At 39.7% G+C, this 21,160-nt stretch overlaps 1 protein-coding gene across 3 annotated transcripts in view; it reads right to left on the reverse strand.

Annotated features, from left to right (window-relative positions):
• The window catches only part of LOC136845339 (BSD domain-containing protein 1-like), a 122,153-nt gene that overhangs the window by 28,624 nt on the left and 72,369 nt on the right, over window positions 1-21,160 (reverse strand). For 2 of the 3 annotated variants that reach the window (XM_067115566.1, XM_067115565.1), the window contains 2 exons: window positions 10,106-10,387; window positions 1,992-2,101 (listed from right to left, as the gene is read on the reverse strand). In XM_067115566.1, coding sequence (XP_066971667.1) covers window positions 1,992-2,101; window positions 10,106-10,387 — 392 coding nt within the window. The remainder of the gene's footprint in view (window positions 1-1,991; window positions 2,102-10,105; window positions 10,388-21,160) is intronic. The other variant, XM_067115567.1, reaches the window with a different exon arrangement.

Below are 21,160 nucleotides of genomic sequence, written 5' to 3' on the forward strand. Positions count from 1 at the left end.
ATCAAGTGCTCACTCCTTCCAAGGAAGCAAGGAGACATCAGATTTCACCTCTCAATCTCACTCCTGGCCTTATCCTGTAGATAAAATGAACCTTCATAGGTGATGAGCAAAGTGTACTGGCACAACTACATTGAACAAAGATCAGCTTTAGAATCGGAAGCCTGGCCAGTGCAGAAAGAGGATGGGGGTTAAGGAGAGGAGTGCATGGTGACACAAATGCAATCCCTCTCCTCCCAAAGTCAAGTTGGACTATGCCTTCATGAGGTATAGGAGACAGCTCTCATGAGACAGCAAGAATGAGTCCACTTAACAGGGAGAGAGAAGCGACAATGAGCCAAGTGAAAAGATGGTAAAAGGGCTCTCCTATGGGGACCAGAAGGTGAGCAATATAGAAAGCTCCATTTGCTACTCTTGACACTGGTGGTCTGTGCAGGTCAACTCTACAACAGCTTGTGAGAGTTGTGCAGAGATCAACCACCCTGAGAGGGGATTCTGCTCATGGCCAGGGAACTGGGTGGGGAGTTGGGTGATGCACGGCTCCTCCCCAGTGTTAGTCCAAAGACACAGGGTAAAAAGAAGATACACACTCATCACTAGGAAGGGCATGTGCAGTCTCATCCTCTAAGAGATGTACATACTGCATGTGGGTCTACCACAATGAAGCAGTTACAAGGCTGTCCACATCTCTCACAGTGGCGTTGGTGCTGTTTGTTCTCCATATTGAGGGAAAAACTGGGTCAACAGACACTAAAAGGGTAACAAAAAAAAAACAAAAAAAACACAAGGGAATGTAGAGTGAACAGGGCTACAAAAAAAAGAAGAAAAAATTGTGGTATTTAGCCAGACTGCAGCCAAACCAAGAGAGAGAGCCACAATCTACAGCAGCCAAAGAAGAATGACAGTGTGTGTGTGTGCAGAAAGCATGGGTAACCAACACCCCCCCCCCTCATTCCCCATTTAAACCGGGTTACCCTTCTTGTTAGTCAAGTATACAACCGGTCCAGTGCCTGCACTGAAGGATACTCTATATATGAAAGACACAGGGTTTGTATCCCCATATAAACAATTACTATTTTCACCACCCTTTGGATGTTGTTAATTGTGTCATTTTATTATAAATGACACAATTTATAATAATTTATAATTTATGTTTATCAAATTCTGCAATTAAAATGTAATTCTCTGAATGTTTAAGTAGTTTCAAGTAGCCAAGTGCATTATGATTATTTGAAAGACTTTTTTTTTACAGCCATCACAAATGAGACTTCAGCGGTTAACCCTAGGGGACTTTTCCTTGCTAAGTACTGCCATGAAAGAGTACAGGTTCTAAAGGCTCTGAAAAAGCTAAAATACCCAGTCTCTGATCAAGGCAGTTTTCACTCTAGGCTATAAATTTACATAGCCTGGAACAGGGCAGTCTGACCCATTGTTATATAAAGAAACAAAGCCTTTGAAGGCCTTGAGGTATCATCTAGAGGATACATACAACTTACAGAGGTATTCTGGAAAGATAACACACTTTCCAATAAAAAGCATCATAGTTTAAATAAACAACCAATATATATAAAAATAAAAGTAAATCAATGAGTGATCAACAAATATTACGTAAAAAATTTTGCAAAAATTAAGGTTGTCTGCTGATAACCAAATAATGCAGAGGATTGGACAATTAAGACAAAGTGAAGCTGCTTCCCTCCTCTCCATAACACCTCACCCTCAGTAAAAATTCCCTGCTGGCTCCACCAATCTATGATTCTATCAATTTGAAACCGTTCAGATTCTGAACATTTGACAGAAAAAATGCCTGTAAAATATTGGAAGTTTGTAATTATGTAGGAACACAGTTTTAATACATCTCCTTTGGGCTTGTATTACATTTATCAAAAGAAATGGTCTTTTTCATGAACAACTGTTTTTCTCTAAAGCTCACTTCAATAAAAAAAAAAAAAAAAGAGGTTTATGCATTTGAAACAAACTTTCTAACTCATTACCTTTCCATCTGCCTTTTCAGTCTTGGGCTTATCTGTAGATGTAGAAGTAGAGGACTGAGATGCTGCTGCTTCTGTGGCATCAACTTTTTCCCATTCATCTTCATTGCTCTCTGAATTAGATTTTAATTTTTATTGGTGCATTAAAAAGTGCAATAATGGAAAGATATAACTTATATAGAATTCCTTTACAGTATTACAAAATTTTTTTAATATCTATTTCATCACTTCAAATCAGCTAAACCTCAAAAGAAAAATATAATTTTAAAAGTAATTTATATTTTTCATAGGTATACAAACAATTTCCTTTTATGTATAAATATTTCTCAGTGTGAGCTGGAAATGTTCACAGAAGCTTGGTGACAAGGCGATTAATTGGTGACTGGCAAGTGAGTGGGGGTTACTCCACTCACCTCTCATATGCCTGCACATTTTCCTTTGGCATCAGGGACAAACCATAACCATTCAAGTATGAAATGCTCCTTAGGTGAGAAAGTATTTTCACACCTAACTGGCATGTTAAATCTTTACCCAAAAATGTCATATTCCCCGTCATAATGAGCAGGTGAGCAACAACTCCTGTAACCTATACAATTTGGCACAGGGATGACAGTCTGATAGGGCCCTGTGCTAGAGTGAGATAACTTACTTTCACCATAAAAAAATAGGATGCTCGATCATGAGGTCTACCTGCATAATGGCTAATAATTGGCCTGGCTGCTGCCTTGCAGAGGATGGAAAGAAGAGAGAGAGAGTGAAGCCCATCACTCTCCCTTTCAACCTCCAATTTTGGGCCTTCTAAGTACGTACATGTAGGCAACATCCTGAAAGTAAAATGAGGTGAAGGTAGTCTGGTGCCACCACAAAGCATGAGTCATATCCTCTCCTAAAGGAAAGGCTGAACTACCAGTCTACCTTGGACCGAGGACACGGACAACTGGATCACTGGACCCAGCAGTAGTAACTGCTCAACCACAACCCAAGGTTGAATCATGAATGGAATGAGTACATTCCAAACCTGGTCAACCTTCCTATATAATCAGCCAAAACCAAACTAGTACAGTACACACAACAGAGAAATAAACATGTGCTAATATGCATAATCATATGAGACTCACAATACACAGTCTGCATGCTCATGATCTGAGGATTGTGTATGTGCCAAGCAAGGTCATGCTGACTCTTCTCTGCATACCTTAGTTAAAATGCCAAGAGAAGAGTCTTGGGGAATCTTTGTGTCTTGGAAAAAACAGGGAGATGCTGATTTATACACATACTCAGAAAACCCAGTGTCAATCATACTTACTGTACACATCCCACTCATAGACAAGTGAACACCACCACCAATCTTTAAAGAAGACAAAAAATAACAGGAATTCCTATGAGGGGGAGGGGGATCCAAGACCTCTTTTTTTCTCATTCATTCCTACATGAGGAAACGGGAACAGAAGAAAACATGTAGGAGGAGCAAATGTTCAACAATGAGGTGGAATACATGTGTTTGCACTTCTTAAGCCTTACTCCACCCATGAGTTTCACTCTCCTCAGCTACAGCAAAGGCCTAGTTGAGGCTGGAAGCAATGTTGGAGTAGTGTGGCTTGTGCTCAGTACTTCCAGGCATCTCCAAAGGCAAAACCATTACATGACGCTCAACAACCAAATACATGGGAACAAGTGAAAACAGGTGGTAACTGGGAATACCAAACTTGAGGACATGGGAGCAGCTAAATGCATGGGAGTATGTGGAAACACAGGAGCAGCTGAGAATTCTGAATTCAAGTGTATAAGAGATGAGCAATACAGTATACATGGAGGGCTCTAAGTACATGGAAGCAGCCAAGTACACAGGAGCCATCAAGTACTTGATGCCAACCAAGTCATTTAAAGTTAAACAATTTCAACTTTACTGAGGTTTTTCTTAACAGTACTTTGATAGGAAAAAATAGAAGCAGCTTGTACTGGTTTATTCAAATTTGCATTTAGCAATGTTATTAGCATCATTATTGGTTGTTTATACAGTGCTTACTATTGTTTTCTGGTAAATGGTTTTGCTATTCTTTACAGTAGTATGAAGAAAAATGTATATTTTTATTAAAAGACTGCAAAAAGGTTCAATTATCAAATGGTTTTTTGCATTTCTATGTGACAAAAACACAATCATTCACATGACTTTTTTAATTAAACTTCCTAAAAACCTCATTCTATATTGCACAAACTTTTAAATAATTTCTTATATTTAACCTACACTTTAGTTTTTTATAGTTTTTCATTTCTGGATAAGGACCCACATTTATGGTACACTTGTGTAGAGGGCAACTCCCCACAAGAAATATGGCCTGTGTGTGTGTGTGTGTGTGTGAACTGGTCTACTAACCAGTGGTTTCTCTAAGTCCAGATAGAGGCTTAAAAGTGCCATGCTCCTGTAGTCAAGACTCAAGTTTTTCAGATGAGGCTTCTGAGTCCATGAAGCCTTCTCATTCCAAGACTGTTAAGGGTGGGAAACCAAAGTTTGTTGATGTGTGACTCCTACTGTTTTCTCCTGTTGAATACTCACCTCCACAGAAGCCCCCTTCCCATGGAGATCATCCTGCCACTCTAAGGAGGGATTTTCTATATCCTTGCTCCTCCAACCTGGTCACCACCTTTGAGCTCCCTGCTTTGCTTCCAGTTTCTCCAATACCCTCATGAGTTTCAGAGATCTGCTGCCGGTATGTCCTTTGTGGGTCATTTGAAAAAAAAGGGTTTTTATTGTTTCATTATTAGTTCATTAACCTTTGCTGATTTATCTGTGGACTACAGTAGTTGATTGTGGACCCATCAACCTTGGCATCTTTTTCTAGCATTGCCTCCTTCACCTCCTAGTATACCTGTGGTCTCTGAGTCTTATCCCACAGTGGCCAATATAGCTGCCATGACACCAACTGAGTTCTCATCATCCCTAGCAACTGTGACGTCAACTTTATAGATGATTGTGAATGTAATGATGAAAAAGAGGAATGCAGTATTTAAAGATCTCTCTGATGACCTTTGCACTCTCTGGAAGTTTAATCCACTAGACTCTGACCTGTTGCCGGAGGATTTAGTCTTTGACCTGAATGAAAAGCTTGTCTTACAACACTACCAAGACTGCCACCTTCAACTTTAATCACTCCTCCTCAAAGGCATTTCCTTCCTCCAAATCCGCTCTTCGGCTGAAGTCTTCCTAACACCCTTGATCTTCCTTCAGTCAGCATCCAGAGACCTTTCACTCTGCAGCATCTGCAGTCTTCTCCACCCAGCAATTATCCTTAATCTCCTAACCATCAGTGTTGCCTCCCACCCACAGAGTTCTGATATCTTTCGATCCCGGAGGCTGAGGACACTGACAGCAGAAGACACCAAGCTCAGTGGGTAGGGAATGAAGGTGGCCTGTTCCTGCTAGTTTGGGAATACAATGATCGGAACTCTGGGCCCTCAAGATTCTCGAGACAGTTATTGTCTTCTTTTCATCGATGCAGGGCCACCACTGCTGATTTGACCAGTCACCTTCAAGTCCTCCACCTTCGATCCAGAAAGGATGTGGATTCCTACCCAAGGAGGTGGCTTCCATGGTGAAGGGAGCATTTGAAAAAGACCTCAACTAACTCCACAAGCTTTTCGTCCAACGCCCTTTTGGATAGAGACTGGAGTCTGCCAGAAGATCTGTGCACACAGGAAACTTCCATGCCTCTTTTAGACCTGCAAAATGTACACTTCCATGTCCTTATTCAACCCTCTTCAAGGAAGTTCCTTGCTTCATGTGGCAGGAACAGGTGATATAGTTCTGGAGCCTTGGCTTCAATCTTTGTACAGCCTGCTGGCCTCATTGTCTTGTCTTCTCTGCCGCTATATGGATGACTGACTAATCTTGGCATCCTCTAAGGAGTTGGAGAGGCATCTGGGCATCCTTCTGACATTGTGTTTGTCCTTAGTGTTGCAGGTCAACCAGAAGTCAGACTTCATATATTCAAGTAAGAAGTGAATCTCAGGATGAGTATCGACACGACTTTGGAGTTTGTATATCATTCCAATGAAGGAATGAATGAATTTAAGTTATCAGGCACAATGACTTCTAGGGTCATTGATGCCGATGTCAATTAAAGGACTTGTAGTAAATAAAATCATAGGATAGGATTTATCTCCGAAACAATATTTACAATTCCCTGTGTCATCTAAGGCCCAGGATCAAGTCATGTTAGATACTAATCAGTCATTCAACATATGTGGAGAAACTGGTTCCCTGTAGTTGATTCTGCATCCACTGCCTTATTCACCTTCAGCTGCTTTTTTGTTGGACCTTCAGCTGCTTTTTTGTTGGAAGGCACCTACCTCATTATGTCTGAGTTCCAGCCACAGAAAGTGTCCTTCAAGATCTTTGATGTTAGTAAGACAAATGGAATAGGGTTCTGTTAATGCCTTGAATGAGGGCTAGGGACCCATCTACTAGTTCTTTAGGTGAAGGGAGTGTGGTGGCCCAAGGTGCAGCAAAAGCATATTCAACTTCTTGGAGTTGCAAGTAGCCCTTCTTGGCCTTCAAGCACTTGTGACTGCCTTATCAGCAGAGGAGCAATCACCATTGTCCCAAGATTCATATCAAGAGCTTGCAGCATGTTGGTGGACACTCAGCAGGAACTGTCAGATCCTTCTCTCAGTACAATGTCTTGAATGTCTGCAAGTCCCTCAGGCAGGTGTGAGAAATCCCTCTGCTGGAACTCTTTGCCAAATTACTGAATGCAAGAACACCACTGCTCTGTTTTCTGCAACCAGACCCATTGGTTTGCAAAGTGGAAACAACGATCCAAGCCTGAGGTTGGCCTCAACATTTATGCTTTTCACCCACTTAGTCTTCTGTGGCACATGCAGGTGAAGTTTTTAGCTACAGTGAATCCCCAGATGACACTCATTGCTCCCATTTGGCCTTAGCAGGGATGGTTTCCATGCCTCTTACACCTCGTTACAGACAACACCAGTGTCCTCCCTACTTTGAAGAGCCTCCTAAGCAGCCACACTTTCTTTATTTTCACAAACATCCAGAATCACTTCATCTTCACATACAGAAGCCGTTTACCATACTTTTGGAAACTAAAACAGCAGCAATTACCACCCCTAGCAAATCCTCTACCACTTCCCTTTTCTAAGTTCATTGTTTGGCGTACTAAATAAAGTACTCTTTCACTTAAGCCTCTTGTACCAATTCTATTGAATATCTTTTGTCTTCTGAAGAATGTTAAGAAGTTCTCAAATAGTAAAACTACAGGGTGGCTCTCTCCAAGGTCTTACTTCAGCATGGTGTGGGTTTAGGTAATGAACAAAACATTTTGAACCTGTTTTGTCACTCTGTTTAGTTGATTCCTATGTCTACAATTAAACCTCCATGTAAGTGTCAGAACTTGATTTTGGTTTTGAGTAGCCTTACAAAACCGCCTTCTGAACTACTGAGTGATGTCTCCATGACTTGATCCTCAAGACAGTGTTTTTACTGGCCCTTTCTTCCTCTACGCACATCAGTAAGGGAAGTCTCTCAATCTACCCACTGGTTTACCATTGGACTCCTGTTTCCTCCAGATTTTGTAGAGTGATTTGATTATATATTCCTTTGCTATTCCTGCTTTATTTTCTTCCTCTGATGATGAAAGCCTCCTTTGTCCAGTGAGAGCCATCAGGACCCATGCCCAGCAAAACCAGGTCTTCAGGGTTCCTCTTCTTACTTCTCCCCGTGCACCTACAACAGAAATATTCTCGTCTCCATGGATACCATTTCCTCATCTCCATGAATACCATTTCCAACTCTTTTTTAAGTGATATGTGCCTCCCATGACATTTTGAAAGAAGACCTCACCCTGCTCAATATCAAGTCTCACAAGGTCCTAGCATTCATCTTCATTAAAACTTTTAACCCACTGGAGCACAAAATCACAAAAAAAGCTACCTTGTTTTCCATTGCTGGTTATCTAAGAAGTAGGCATAATTGCATAATTTTTTTTTTCAGAGAGAGAGCTAGCTAGCTAGCTAGCTGATGAGTAACTTCTCTAATCTGTGCTAATTAAAAATCTGTACAAATTATTTTAAAGCCACAAAACAATTTAAGCTATGATTTGCAACTCAGTGGTTACATTCATTCTCGAGATCTCATCATCACAGCAGGTACTTGATGTCAGAACACTTTTTCAACATTTCATCTCTATGATGTGAACCCGAAGTCTTTTTACGTATAATAGTTAATACTGATCATCACTGCAAGTCATGTTTTATCAATTCTTGATACGGGCCATTCATCCTCATCAGCCTCTGTCTTCACACCTCTTATGATTGGTAAGTCTTGCATTTAGAGTTCTACCCTCCTATTTACAACCCCACTGTTTTATTGGTCTGTTTTTCACTGCTTAACAAGTTTCTATGGACGGGAGAACTATTACAAGGAACAACGATACAGTATTTATGATTCATAGGTTTGTATAAAACGTGTATTATTTTGTAAAATTGTCATACTTAGGCTTAAAATTAGGAAAAATATTCCAACAGTCTGAGAATCTCTTTGACACCTGAATAATTTCAATGTGGTGCAATCTCACTTGAATATGTTCTGTTAGCCAGTGAACAAAAATAAAGAGTTGCCAGCATATAAAACAGTTCTTCCTTAAAAATGGATATAAAATCACCCTGTCTCAAATGCCACAGTACGCAACATAATTATAAGCACTAAAGGCCTGAAGGTCAGCAGCCTTTTTCAGCGCTTTTTTGGGCAGTTTAGGACTTTTGGCTTGAAGCTGATGTAGAAATGCCACAACTGAGACCTCCCACGAATGTAATTACCATCACTGACATTTTCTTATTTTGTCATCTCAGCCATTGTATTTAAGCCTAAGTGGGTTTTTGTTAATATGCTGCACAGATTTGTTTTTCCACATTTGATTATCAGCAATATTATTTCGTTACAATTGGATGGTAAATACACATGGTAGCAATGATGCTACCCTTCGGTGGTGATCCATGCAAGTTTATTTATACTGATTGTGAAAATTATTTCATATACAGTCTTATTATTAGTAAAATAATTTAGTTACAAACAAATGAGAAATGGAAGATGATAGCAAAGGTGCTACACCCTGGTAGTGATTCCAGCAACTATCAGAGTGCATGGAATGGAGAGATATAAACAACAACAAACCTATGGTAAATTGTTGATTTATTTCCTGGGCATTTTTATCATAGGATTTTCTTAGTTTAAACCCATGGCACTGAAGAAACAAAGGCATTGCTACAACCTAAAATACCTACCAGATGTTGTAGCCTATGCCAAAGAACATGGGAATAGGGCAGTTGAACTTTCTTTTATAATATCCATGTATGATGGGGGTCCTCAAGTCCTGGCAAATAAGGTAACTTCACTTCAATTCAGCTAGTTATGCAGTTAACCACAAGATCAAGGTGATGTGAGTTAACAATTCATTCAAGAAAAATAGACATTAGCTAACATGCAGATTACACGACACTTGTTAAAGCTTAATTGATAGCATATTTAACACACCTTAACTACTAACCATCACCTGGCATTAAGCTCAGTATATACCAGTCAAAACTCATATAACGGCCCCATCTGATTGGCGGTTTATTCTCCAGTAAAATAAAAGCTACATTTTCTGTCCAGAAGACTTATCGCTGCATCCATTACAAAGCTCCTGCCACAATGATTCTCTGACCAAACTACTATTATATCTTATCAAAAGATAAAGTCATTAGCTTGATCATGGATACCTCTGTTCCTCTTTTGTGCTTCTCTGGAGCAAGACTTGACCGAATAATTATAAACTGTTAAATACAAGCTAGCAGATATCATGCCATACAACAACCACCACCCTGCAATGCCCTCTGTTACAACCAAAAGCATTCAATCCAAATACAAAATTATCAATGCAGTTTCCTAAAAAAAATACAATATATCTACAAGATTCATATTATATTCTTAGAAACAAAATAATGAAAATGAATGTACAGTATTTAAGAGTTCAAATGAAAAGCAGCACATGACCAAGGCTAAAAGTGAGTTTACAAGGCTTAGTATACTACTCTCATGGCTTTACCACCTAGTTTTAATTTACCTGTTGATGATGGAGAAGGTTTACTTGCTACTTCTGAAGTTTTATTCAAATCCACATTGAGCACTTCCAATAATTTCTCAGGACCAGAACTTGACTCTTCATTTGAAGAGTCTTTGACTTCACTGTCTTTTGAACTTGTTTCATCTTTATCAACTGAATCTAGCTTTTTGTCATCATTGTCCGAACTGGATCTCCCCAGCTCTTCACATTCCCTTTGGTAATCCTCTAGCAATTGTGCCTGCATCTCCTCGGTGATTTCTACATCGCCACCAAACTCCTCATCTGTCAGAGGTTGCCATTACTACAATAGCAGTTACAATGCTTTTAAAATCCTAAAATGAAAGCTACTTAGCAATTCTAAGTTCACAAATTTACATATTAAGCAGTTGCCGAAGCAGCTAAAACAAGGTAAGCAAAAGTGATCTTAATTATACTGTATTACAATGCTGCAAAAAAAAGGTTACAATGAACTTTAAGAATTCTAAAAATTCAATTAGCTTTAGCACAAGAAAACCTACTTGCAAAAACAGTTGACAATAAAACAGTACCTTGGCACCCACATAATAAACATCAAGACCGGTAACTACATTAAAAGTCCTTTGCAAAGTACATGGAGGCACCTTTTCCATCACTGACATTAATATAGTTTCATAAAAACAGCAAGTGTGATCAGAATGATTTAATTTGGTCAGAAAGACCAATGCCACATGTAAAAGGCCATTATAACTATAATAGTGTTACACTGATGCTTGTAGAATGTATGTTATCGTTACAGCACTAACAATAATCTCTTATTCAAATACTGTGTAAATGGAAGGTAACTGCAGAGGAGGGAAAGATATCAAATATATGTTTAACTCTCGCCACAAGCACAAAAAATATTCCAGTTGATTTTTTCTTGTAGCTGCAAACCATTACTTCCACAAATGCCAATTTCACTGGTTTTGAAAAAACAAAGTTCTGAATTGCTACTTAATAAACAGCAAGATTTGTAATCAGTGGTATTTAAGGCTTTCCTGCTAGGGCTCTAAAGCTTGCAGAGACTGGAGGACTGCAAATGTCAAGTAATATTTTATATCGATGAAACATGAAATATTTCCCAAAAGTTCTCTTAGTTATACAAAAGTCCAATAGTTATTCAGGAGGATCTACTTGGTAAATGAGAGCTTCACTTATACCTATGGTCACTACTGGGATTATTCCTTCTTATATTCATGTTGCTGTTCGCACAAAATGCATCTTGTACACAGCCACATCAAAAACCACATCATAAAACCATTCTGCTAAAATAGGTTGTATAACAAAATGGGAATAGACCACTTACTTCTCTCTTTGACCTTCAAGATAACTTTGGCTGACATAAAGATTCCAAAACAATAACATAATAGTTGAAAAGAACGCCTGCTTACAACCACAGAAATTAGCAGAAAAGTTATCTAAATATTTACCAACATATATCACCTCCAAGGTAAAACACAGCCAAAGAGTAACTGAAATCCTATAACAACCACCTTCAAGAGTGAATGCAGTAAAAAATATTCCAATTCATAGAGACACTCAAACTTTTAAAACACTGACCTAGGTCAGTTTGCTTCAATCTTGTTCACGAATTAAACTGTAAACTTCAATACCAAGTTTACTCACCCAAAAGGAGATGGTATTCTTCTTGACATTATACAGAACATTTGGGTCTGCAAAACATTGTGCTCTTGATTTAAAACATATGGCCATCAGTACCAAGGGAACCATAATAAAGAAATGCAAGCAAGTGGGATGTGGTGATGTCCTGTAATCTCAGGATCTTAGTTTTAAAATGAAGTTTGATACAAAAACCACACCCACATAAGGTTAAACTCAACTTGAAAGCCATGAATTTCATTGATGCTCCTTGATAATGTAGCTGTCAGCAACATGAGTCTTCAACAAAGCTAAATCTATCAGTGAAGTTTATGTTGAGGATTCACAAGTAAGCTTTGAATAAAAAGCAGTGAGAGCTCACTTCAAAGGCTTTGCTGAAGGCATAAGTACTTCACTTTCAAAATTATGAATAATGTCCTCCAACTCTGCAGAAGACAAAAAGAAAAAAAATGAGTCCAATACATACAATGATCTACTTGTGCAAGAACTGATCTATAGCACTTAAATGATAGTGGGACATTTCTCCTCTTCCCTTAAGATCACTGCTTATGTCAGCATAACAACAGATATTGTAGTGCTCCTTTCAATAACACACTAAATGGCCTCTACTGCCTGGTGTATGTTCAATGGACATTTCTTACTGGACCCTGAAATTCTGCTTTCTGTTACCAGAGATAACTACAGAGGTGAAAACTGAAGTACCAAAAAAATTGTTGGAATATGATATATGGTGCTGACAGGAGGTTCAACATAGCAAAATTCTCATGGTGCACCCAACAAAATGATGACGTCAGTGGAAACTCTCATGGTGTTGACATAATAGCACTACTAAGACAATTTCCAACCTTTGTGCAACTAAATACTCTTAGTGCAACCTAAACAGGCTGTACAGAAGTGGAATGACCCACCACTTGGCAATCTAAGCCAATGGATCCAAAAGCAAAAAATAAACAAGAACTTTTATGTTCAACGTACAGTAGCTGCCAAGGATGGACAAAACACACACAGCATAACTAGCTGGTTCCTGCAAAGTTTGTCTGCTGTTACCATGCTGTCCCCAAAAGACATTCAAAGCCAAAATGATGGTCACTGCCAATAATTACAATAGAGGAGTTAACTGAATTCTCCACAGGATGTGAATATCTGAGTAGAGAGATCACTGTGATGGGGGGACTTCATGGTTTTGCATTCCTGAAAATGTCCAGTTGGTCTAGCCCAGTCACCTTTATAGCTAGCTTCCTTCTAAATTATTTTTCTTTGCTTAGACCAGTATGAAGAGCAAGGCAGTCCCTGTAATCAGAGGCTGAAAAATATGCCTCTCAACATGCAAACAAAGTTTGGTTCCTTTACTTCCAGTAACTAAGCTAGAGTATCATAACATTCAAAATCAATAAGACTTATCTGTTCTGTACACTGCTGGCAATAAGTATATAATCACAGCAGAATGACAATAGCAAAAATGAAAAAAATCTGTAAAAATCAGCGAGATGAATTACACCAATTAAATATCTAAACATTTTGTATTCCATGCCTTGACAATCCATTTATTTTCTAAAAAGCATTTAATTCTATATCACAATTAGTCAAACATTTTTCAAAACCATTTCATTTCCAATACCAATACATTAACACTTATAATACAGAATTAATGCATGCTGATCATTCTGCAGAATATCAACATCCATACCCTGCTGAGGTGCCATGATGTTGCACGGCTCAGTATTAGAGGTCTTTTATTGTCTGAACTACAAAATTGTGGAGTGGTCTTCTTAACAGTGACATAGATGCTGAAAGTACCTGCACTTAAAAGTAGCTGTTACGCTACTTTAACCCTTTTTCCTTACTGATGACTGATATAGATGTCATCCATATTTAAGTCATTCACATTTTTATGACATACACAAATGTAAAAAAAAAAAAAAAAAATGCACAAACCAGCAACCGAGGTGAGGATCACTTTTAGTGTGTGTTCCTGATATTTCTTTATACATATGTAACATGTATGTTTATTTGTTTTGTATGGTTTTCAATTTTTATTCTACAACTATATCATTTTGTCTGTTTTCTGCTAGAGAGAAAGAGAGAGGAACAAACGCTTGACTAAGTGCCACTTTTTTTTCAGAAAACATGATGCTACTTTGTCATCCATTTTTTCATATTTTTTTAGTACATAATTACAACTTTTGCATTGCAATAACTAGGTAATCTATATGGGTATAGGGGTATTGTCCTACTTACAAAGGGGTTAGGTTCCAAAAACCCCATCGTTTGTTGGAAAAAATATATCCTGAATTTAGCCTAGTCTACACTAGGTATAATTATTAATATCAGCTAATTCTGGAGGTTCATGCAGACTGACTTATGATAATTTAGTACAAAGAGAAATTGAATAACTCAGACAAGAATTAGCCTAGCCTGCACTATGGTATATACAGTAGTATACATATACGGTAGCCTTGTCTACAATATACAGTATACTCTATACATATATGGTATACTGTAGTAGTTATTAATATCAGCTAATTCTGGAGGTTCAATGCAGATTGACTTATCATAATTCAGTGCAAAAAGAAACAGAATAACACAAACAAGAATCAAACGTGCACTGTAAGGGGTACTCCCCAAGATTCGGTCTGTCGTTGGCATACTTGAATGGTATCAGGCTGTTGATCGCTACATAGTATAACTAAAAATCGGAAGAGGAGGGGGATGATAAAGCAGCAAATTTGAGTTTTAAAGAGTTTACTGTATACAGGCAGTCCCCGGTTTTTCCGCCAAACGACGCTTTTTCAAATATATTCATCAGAAATTGTTTTACTGAAATATGGCCCCAAAACGGCAGAATAACATAATTTGAAGGTTTTTTGATGTAAAACTCAATAACAATGTTTATCGTTTTATGCAAGCATTAAAAGTAAGGTTTTTTTGATTTTTGACGATTTTAATTTTAACGGGGGAATGGAACCCCATCACGCCTGTATACTGCGTGTATTATGCAACTTTTGAAGATAATAAAATATAAATTAAAATATAAATTTTCACATTAAAATTTCTTATTTGGATACTTACCTAATGTTAAATTAGCTTATATCTCCTGCGCCAATATGCGAGTCTGCATTCAAACAAAAAGATCACTTGGCTGACCCAGAAGATTGTCCAGTTCACCTGTTTCTCCACCAGGTGTGCTCGAACGTTTTTAAGCTCTAGTCAGAATTCTCCTTGACAGTGCATTAAGATGTGGGGAGGCTGGGCAGGATGTCAATTTAACAGTAGGTAAGTATCCCAATAAGATATTTTATTATGAAAATTTATACTATTTTGGATGATCCTTACCTACTGTTAAATTAGCTGATTCCCACATTGAGAAAAGAACAGTGGACTGTGCAGCTAGACAAAATTCCAAAAAGTCAGCTGAGAGCTTCTTGTACGAAACCCAAAAACATTCTTACCTGATCTGAAACCCTCTCTAGGTAATCCTGCCACCAGAAGGTGGATTCCATTCAGGGTCCATGGCCATCATGTGTGCGTAGCTAAGAGCAGCCTTGCAGATAAACTGATTCTTCTACAGCCAGCATGGAAGAAGTGGGGTGATTGGACCCCTGTGCCTGGCTCCGAAAGCCTCAAAACCAAATGAGTCAAATAAACAAGAAATACCAATGATACAAAGGTATGCTCCTGTACAACAAAAGTACCGTCATGTTCCCCACATAACAAAACTGGGATCAAATAAAGAACCTAAAAGATAGCTCTTTCTTTCAATTCAGGAAAAGACTTTACCTGCTACTACTAGCAGACTAAGGGCTTTACAGTTTTCGAATGTGATTTCTACATCTTCAAGATAATGAGTAGCAAAAACCGAACTGCACTTCCACTGTGCTGTATTAATAATGTCCTCAAGCAACAAATTTTTCAAAAAACTAAAAGATGTAGCAACTGCCCTCCCACTATGAATATTTACCTTCAATAAAGGTAAAAGATTTGGAGATAATTCTTCATCAGCTAGTTTTATCAAATGCTTAACAAAAAAGTACATCGCACTCTTAGATAATGGAGTGTTAGGCTTCTTAACCCCACAAAACAAATGACTAACTTTGCCTTAGAGGCTTTAACCTATTTAAATAGATTTTAATAGCCCTCTCACAACAGAGTACAACCTCTTTGGTGGGGTATGAAGAAGAGGCTATACTCTTTACTGTTCTCGGCAGAAGCTTAGCCTTAACATCATTCTTTGCCCTGAACAAATGCAGAAATGATAAAATGGCATCTTCTTTATGGAAACTTACCTTGTAGGAGAATGCTTGTAACTCGCTCACTCCTTTTGCTGTCGCTAGTGCTACTAAAAAGAGTTTTCATGGTCAAAAAGTTTAAAGAAGCAGATTCCAAAGGCTCAAACAGAGATGCGGATAAAAACTTCAAAACTACATCCAAGTTCCATGAAAGAGATTGATATTGCAGTCTAGGGTTTTTAATCTCAAATGATCTTAACACCTCTTTAAGATCTGGATTGTTGGAAATGTCCAACTGTACAGTACATGCTGTAAAACTAGAGAAAACATGGACTTATACCCTCGAATAGCAGCTACCAAAAGATTCTTACTATATCTAAGAAAACGTAAGATTTTGATAAGGTTGTCTACAGAGGTACGGGTGCTGGAAATCCCTCTAGAACAACACCAGCAGTAGTACACAAACCACAGTCTTTTGATACAGGACCAAGGTTGAAGTTGTCTTGATTTGAGGATATACTTTCTAGAAAGTTTAGAAAAGTCCCTCGCTTGGAGGAGACAGTCGAGAGTCTCCAAGCAGTCAAATGCAGCATGCGGAGGTTTTGGTGGAACCTCACTGAACTTGGTTATTTGAGTAGATCAATCCTTAACAGGAGAACATGAGGAAGATCTACCAAAAGAGCTAACAGGTCCAGAAACGATTCTCTCTGAGGCCACCAAGGAGGTGCTAGTCATTCTGCAATGGAATGAACACCGAAACTTGTTCAGCACTTTCCTTATTACAGGCAGTCCCCGGTTTACGACAGGGGTTCCGTTTTTATGCCTCGTCGTAAACTGAAAAATCGTCAAAAATCATAAGAAAACCTTACTTTTAATGCTTGGGGTGTATTGAAAATGATGTAAACTGCATTTTTATTGAGTTTTTCATCAAAAGACCTCCAAATTTTGATTATTCTGCCATTTTGGAGCCATATTTCTTCCACTGGATCGGCGTACGACGCGTCGTAACCCCAGAACATGCGTCGTAAACTGGAAAATAATTTCTGATGAATATATTTGAAAAGCGTCGTAACCTCGGAACATCGTAAGCCGGACCCATTGGAAAGCCTGTACTGCAAAAGGAGGAAAAGGGTAAGCACCAGATTGGACCAATCTTGAAGAAACGCAGCTACTGCCCAAGCCTGAGGGCCCTGGCATGGAGAACACCACACTGGGAACTTTTTGTTCAACAATGTCGCTAATAGATCCACATTCGGTGCTCCCCAGAGACTCCATAGAGACTGGCACACTTGCAGATGTAACAACCATTCTGCGTGAAGGACTTCTCCCTTCCTGCTCAATTGATCCACCAACACATTGTCTTTTCCCGAAATGAACTGTAGAACCAACACTATGCTCCTGGCTTCAGCCCAAAGCAGCAACATCCGAAACACTGACACCAATTTCGTTCCGTACTGGTTCCTCATGTATGCCAGAGGTGATATTGTCGGAAAAGACTGCTATGACTTTTCCACTCGCTAGGTGCTCACACTGAAAGAGTGCCTTCCATACAGCCAGCAGTTCTAGATGTTGATGTGCAACTGCTTCTCTTGTGAAGACTGTCTGGACAGCTGCTGGCTTCCCAGCCATGTTCCCTAGCCTGTCAGAGAAGTGTCTGAAAACAAGGCGAGGTCTGGGCTCATCACCTTTACAGATAACCCTTTCTCCAGTCTTTGACGATCCCTCCACCATGCCAACGTCTCTTGTAGACTGACAGGGACCAAGACTGAAAGGGAATCTGGCTGAGACTTCCTGTCCCAAGTCTTTCTCAAAAAAAACTGAACTGGCTGCATCCTGAGTCTTGCTGACCTGACAAATTTCTCCAAAGATGCCATGTTTCCCAGCAGAGACAGCCAAAGCTTTGCTGGAGGCCTCTTTAAGGGGTGAAAATTTCTGAGAAGAGATAAGAAATTGTCTATTAGTTTCTCTAAAGGAAAAACCTGAAAATTGAGTCTATCCTCATCCCCAGATAGAGAATGGAATGAGTTGGACTCAGTGTTAAACTTCTGAAAATTGATCACTATGTTGAGAGAAAGAGCCAGGAAAAGCAACAGATCCTTGGCCCTCAAAATTCCATCCAAAGAGTTGGCTAACAACAGCCAGTCATCTAAACAAAGCACAATCCTTATTCCCAAGAGGTGGCACCATCCTCCTAGTGGCGCTAAAATTCTCGTGAATATCTGAGGATCAGTACACAAGCCGAAACAAAGTGCCCTGAATTGAAGTACCTTCCCTGCAAACACAAATCAAAGGAACTTGCGAGACTGAGGGTTTATCAGAATGTGGAAATACGCATCCTGCATGTCCACGGATATCATCCAGTTGTTCTTCTGAATTGCCTCTAATACTGTGCTGGCTGATTCCATGGAGAAAGAGATAGACAAATGAAAACGTTGAGTTTCGACACATCTAGAACTGGGCACACCGTTATAAAACCCTGTCATGTCTCCTGACACCGGCTTGATCACCTTCTTCTGTAACAAAGCTACCAACTCTCCTTGGAGAATAAGAAACTTTTCCTGTTGCTGAAGATAAGGGAAAGGTATTGGGAACGATGACAGTGGAGGAGGAGACAGGAAAGGAATTGCATATCCTTCCCTTAGAACCTTCACCACCCAATGTTCTGCTCCTAATTCTCTCCAGACTTTCCAGAAGGTCTACAGTCAGCCTCTCACCAGAACTTGAGGGCATAAAACTTCATTTTTTTCTAAAAGCCTTCATAGATTTGCTTTCACTGAAGCCTGAAGTGATTCTACAAAATGTTTTAGCAGCTGAAGATGCTTCCTGAGACAAGGAGGCACGAAACTTGGCTGGAGGGCCAGAAGCAAGGGAAGGAACAGGCCTCTTCATGCTTGACTTAACAGACTGTCTGATCAACTCTATTTTCTGGACTGCAATATCCTCCTTTATTGCCTTATAAAGGGACAGGCTAAGAAGACGATCTAAAGGGGAAACTAAAACTGCTGCTAGTTTTTCAGTAGGAGAGACCTTTGATGAAAGGAAGGAGCACAAATGTTCCCTCTTCTTCAAGACAGAGTTGGAGAAAGCAAAAGAACACTCGCCTGCTGCGTCTGACATAGCCTTGTCAAGGGAAGACGAGAAATCTAACGACTCCTCCCAAGCTTTTTGATGCCAAAAATCCTCAAGTTGGCGCAGAGGCAGCAACAGTACTAAGTGAAAGTTCAGCAAAAGACAAGACTTCTAAGATTCTGAAAAAGGACCCGGACAAAGCCTCCACTTCTACATTAGCCCTAAAAACCTTACCTGTCTCAAGAGCCCATCTCTTCATCAGATCCAGACAAGCAAAGAAATCAGAGTCAATGACTGAGGATGGTTTAAGCGCCGGCAGTGCACCTGTGTTGTATATAGCAGCTCTCCGTGGCTTCAAAAACCCAGGAAGACAAGAGCTGGTCACCTTACAAGAAGCTTTGTGAACTAAAATACAAGAAATTTCATAAGAATGCACCCTAATCAAAGGAGAAAACTTAAGCTTTTTTTTTTTAAGGACTTGACTAGAGCCAAGATACCAGATGATAAGAAAGACATAGTCTCTACCGAACCTGTGTCCTCTACCAAATGAGGATAAAGAGCTGTGCAACGGTCCAGCAAACACCGAAAGACCGAAGGAGATTCTTCCGAATCCAGATCTTCTTCCACTAACTGAGGAGTGGAAACAGGCGCCAACTCCTTGCCATGCAAATCTGACCCAAAGGAAGAGGAAACTGTGGGAACATTAGCCCGTCGCTGTTCCCCTGAGGCGGCACAAGGAGGCAAAGCCGAAGATGAGGAGCAAGCAGCACTACCAGTCCTCAAAAAATGGAGAAGGTAGGGGAGGGGAGGGAGAAGAAGGGGCTACACCTACCCCACCCACCCACCTCCTCCAAAGAAGGGGCTACACCTACCCCACCCACCCACCTCCTCCAAAGAAGGGGCTACACCTACCCCACCCACCCACCTCCTCCAAAGAAGGGGCTACACCTACCCCACCCACCCACCTCCTCCAAAGGCAACTTGATGGGTTGCAGAACTTCCCAACTGACAAGTCATTAGCAAGTAAGGCAGCTAGAATAGCATCTAGCTTGGAAACCACCAAAGAATCTGAAACCATAGTCTGATGAGAAGAAGAAACATTATCAAATCCAGAGGAAGATGATTCACCAAAAGCTGAAGAAACAGCATGTAAAGAGCAAACAGGAGCAGTGAGAGGAAGAGCCAAAGAAGATTAAGACTGAGAAACAGCAAGAGACGAAATAGGATTAACAATAGATTGAGTCAACATAACCGAGTTTTGACAACTCACTACAGGCATATTATCACTGACAATGTCTAGATATACCTTCTTACTCTTATCTGTGTAAATCAATTCAATACTATCCACTGAAGACAGTGAGGTCAAATATTATGCAATGACTTACGTTTACCAAAGCGGTCCTTAAGCGAATGCGTTAAACGAGATTCAGACCGAGGAAAGGGAAAAGTAGGTATTGGAGAGTACAGAACCCCATCACCCCAAGAACCGACCTGGTTCCCATGTAGCTGGCTCTTTCACAAAGTCCTACTATCACAAGGCAGTCCAAGGCTCAGGCTATGTACAGGAGAGGGTACTAACACCTTACTTCTAACAAGGGAACGCGAAAAAGAATCCACACTATGGGGGGATATGGAACGGTTCCCTGTCACAAACTCAGTTAAACTTGTAATAGAACTTAAAATAAGGTTAACGTCTTTTTCTAACTTCTCAACCGAAAGGGGAGCAGAAGTCGGAACTACAAAAGAAGTCTCAATACTAGCAACTATCAAAATGCCTAGCCTGAGTTGGGATAACTACAGATGAAGGAACATTAGGTAGGGAAGAACTGACAGGTTTAAGTCCTGACCTAACTAATTGCTTTTGCAATCTAACAGCTTCCCTTCTTTTCCTATATCTGACACATTTACACATAAACTCCTCAGACCAAACTGTACATTCCTCGCATCTAGTTTTGAGATCACACTCTGTACCCCTGCAGCCAGTACAAAGCGAACATTGATCTGCTTCAAATTTCAACATCCTGCTTACACAAAAATCATTCTTACATAGCCTGATGTTATTGGTTTTGCTTTCAGTGAAAGACATCCTAGGAAAATGAAATTACAATACCATAAACAGGTG

The sequence above is a fragment of the Macrobrachium rosenbergii genome, chromosome 13, assembly GCF_040412425.1.
Source record: "Macrobrachium rosenbergii isolate ZJJX-2024 chromosome 13, ASM4041242v1, whole genome shotgun sequence".
NCBI lineage: Eukaryota > Metazoa > Arthropoda > Malacostraca > Decapoda > Palaemonidae > Macrobrachium > Macrobrachium rosenbergii.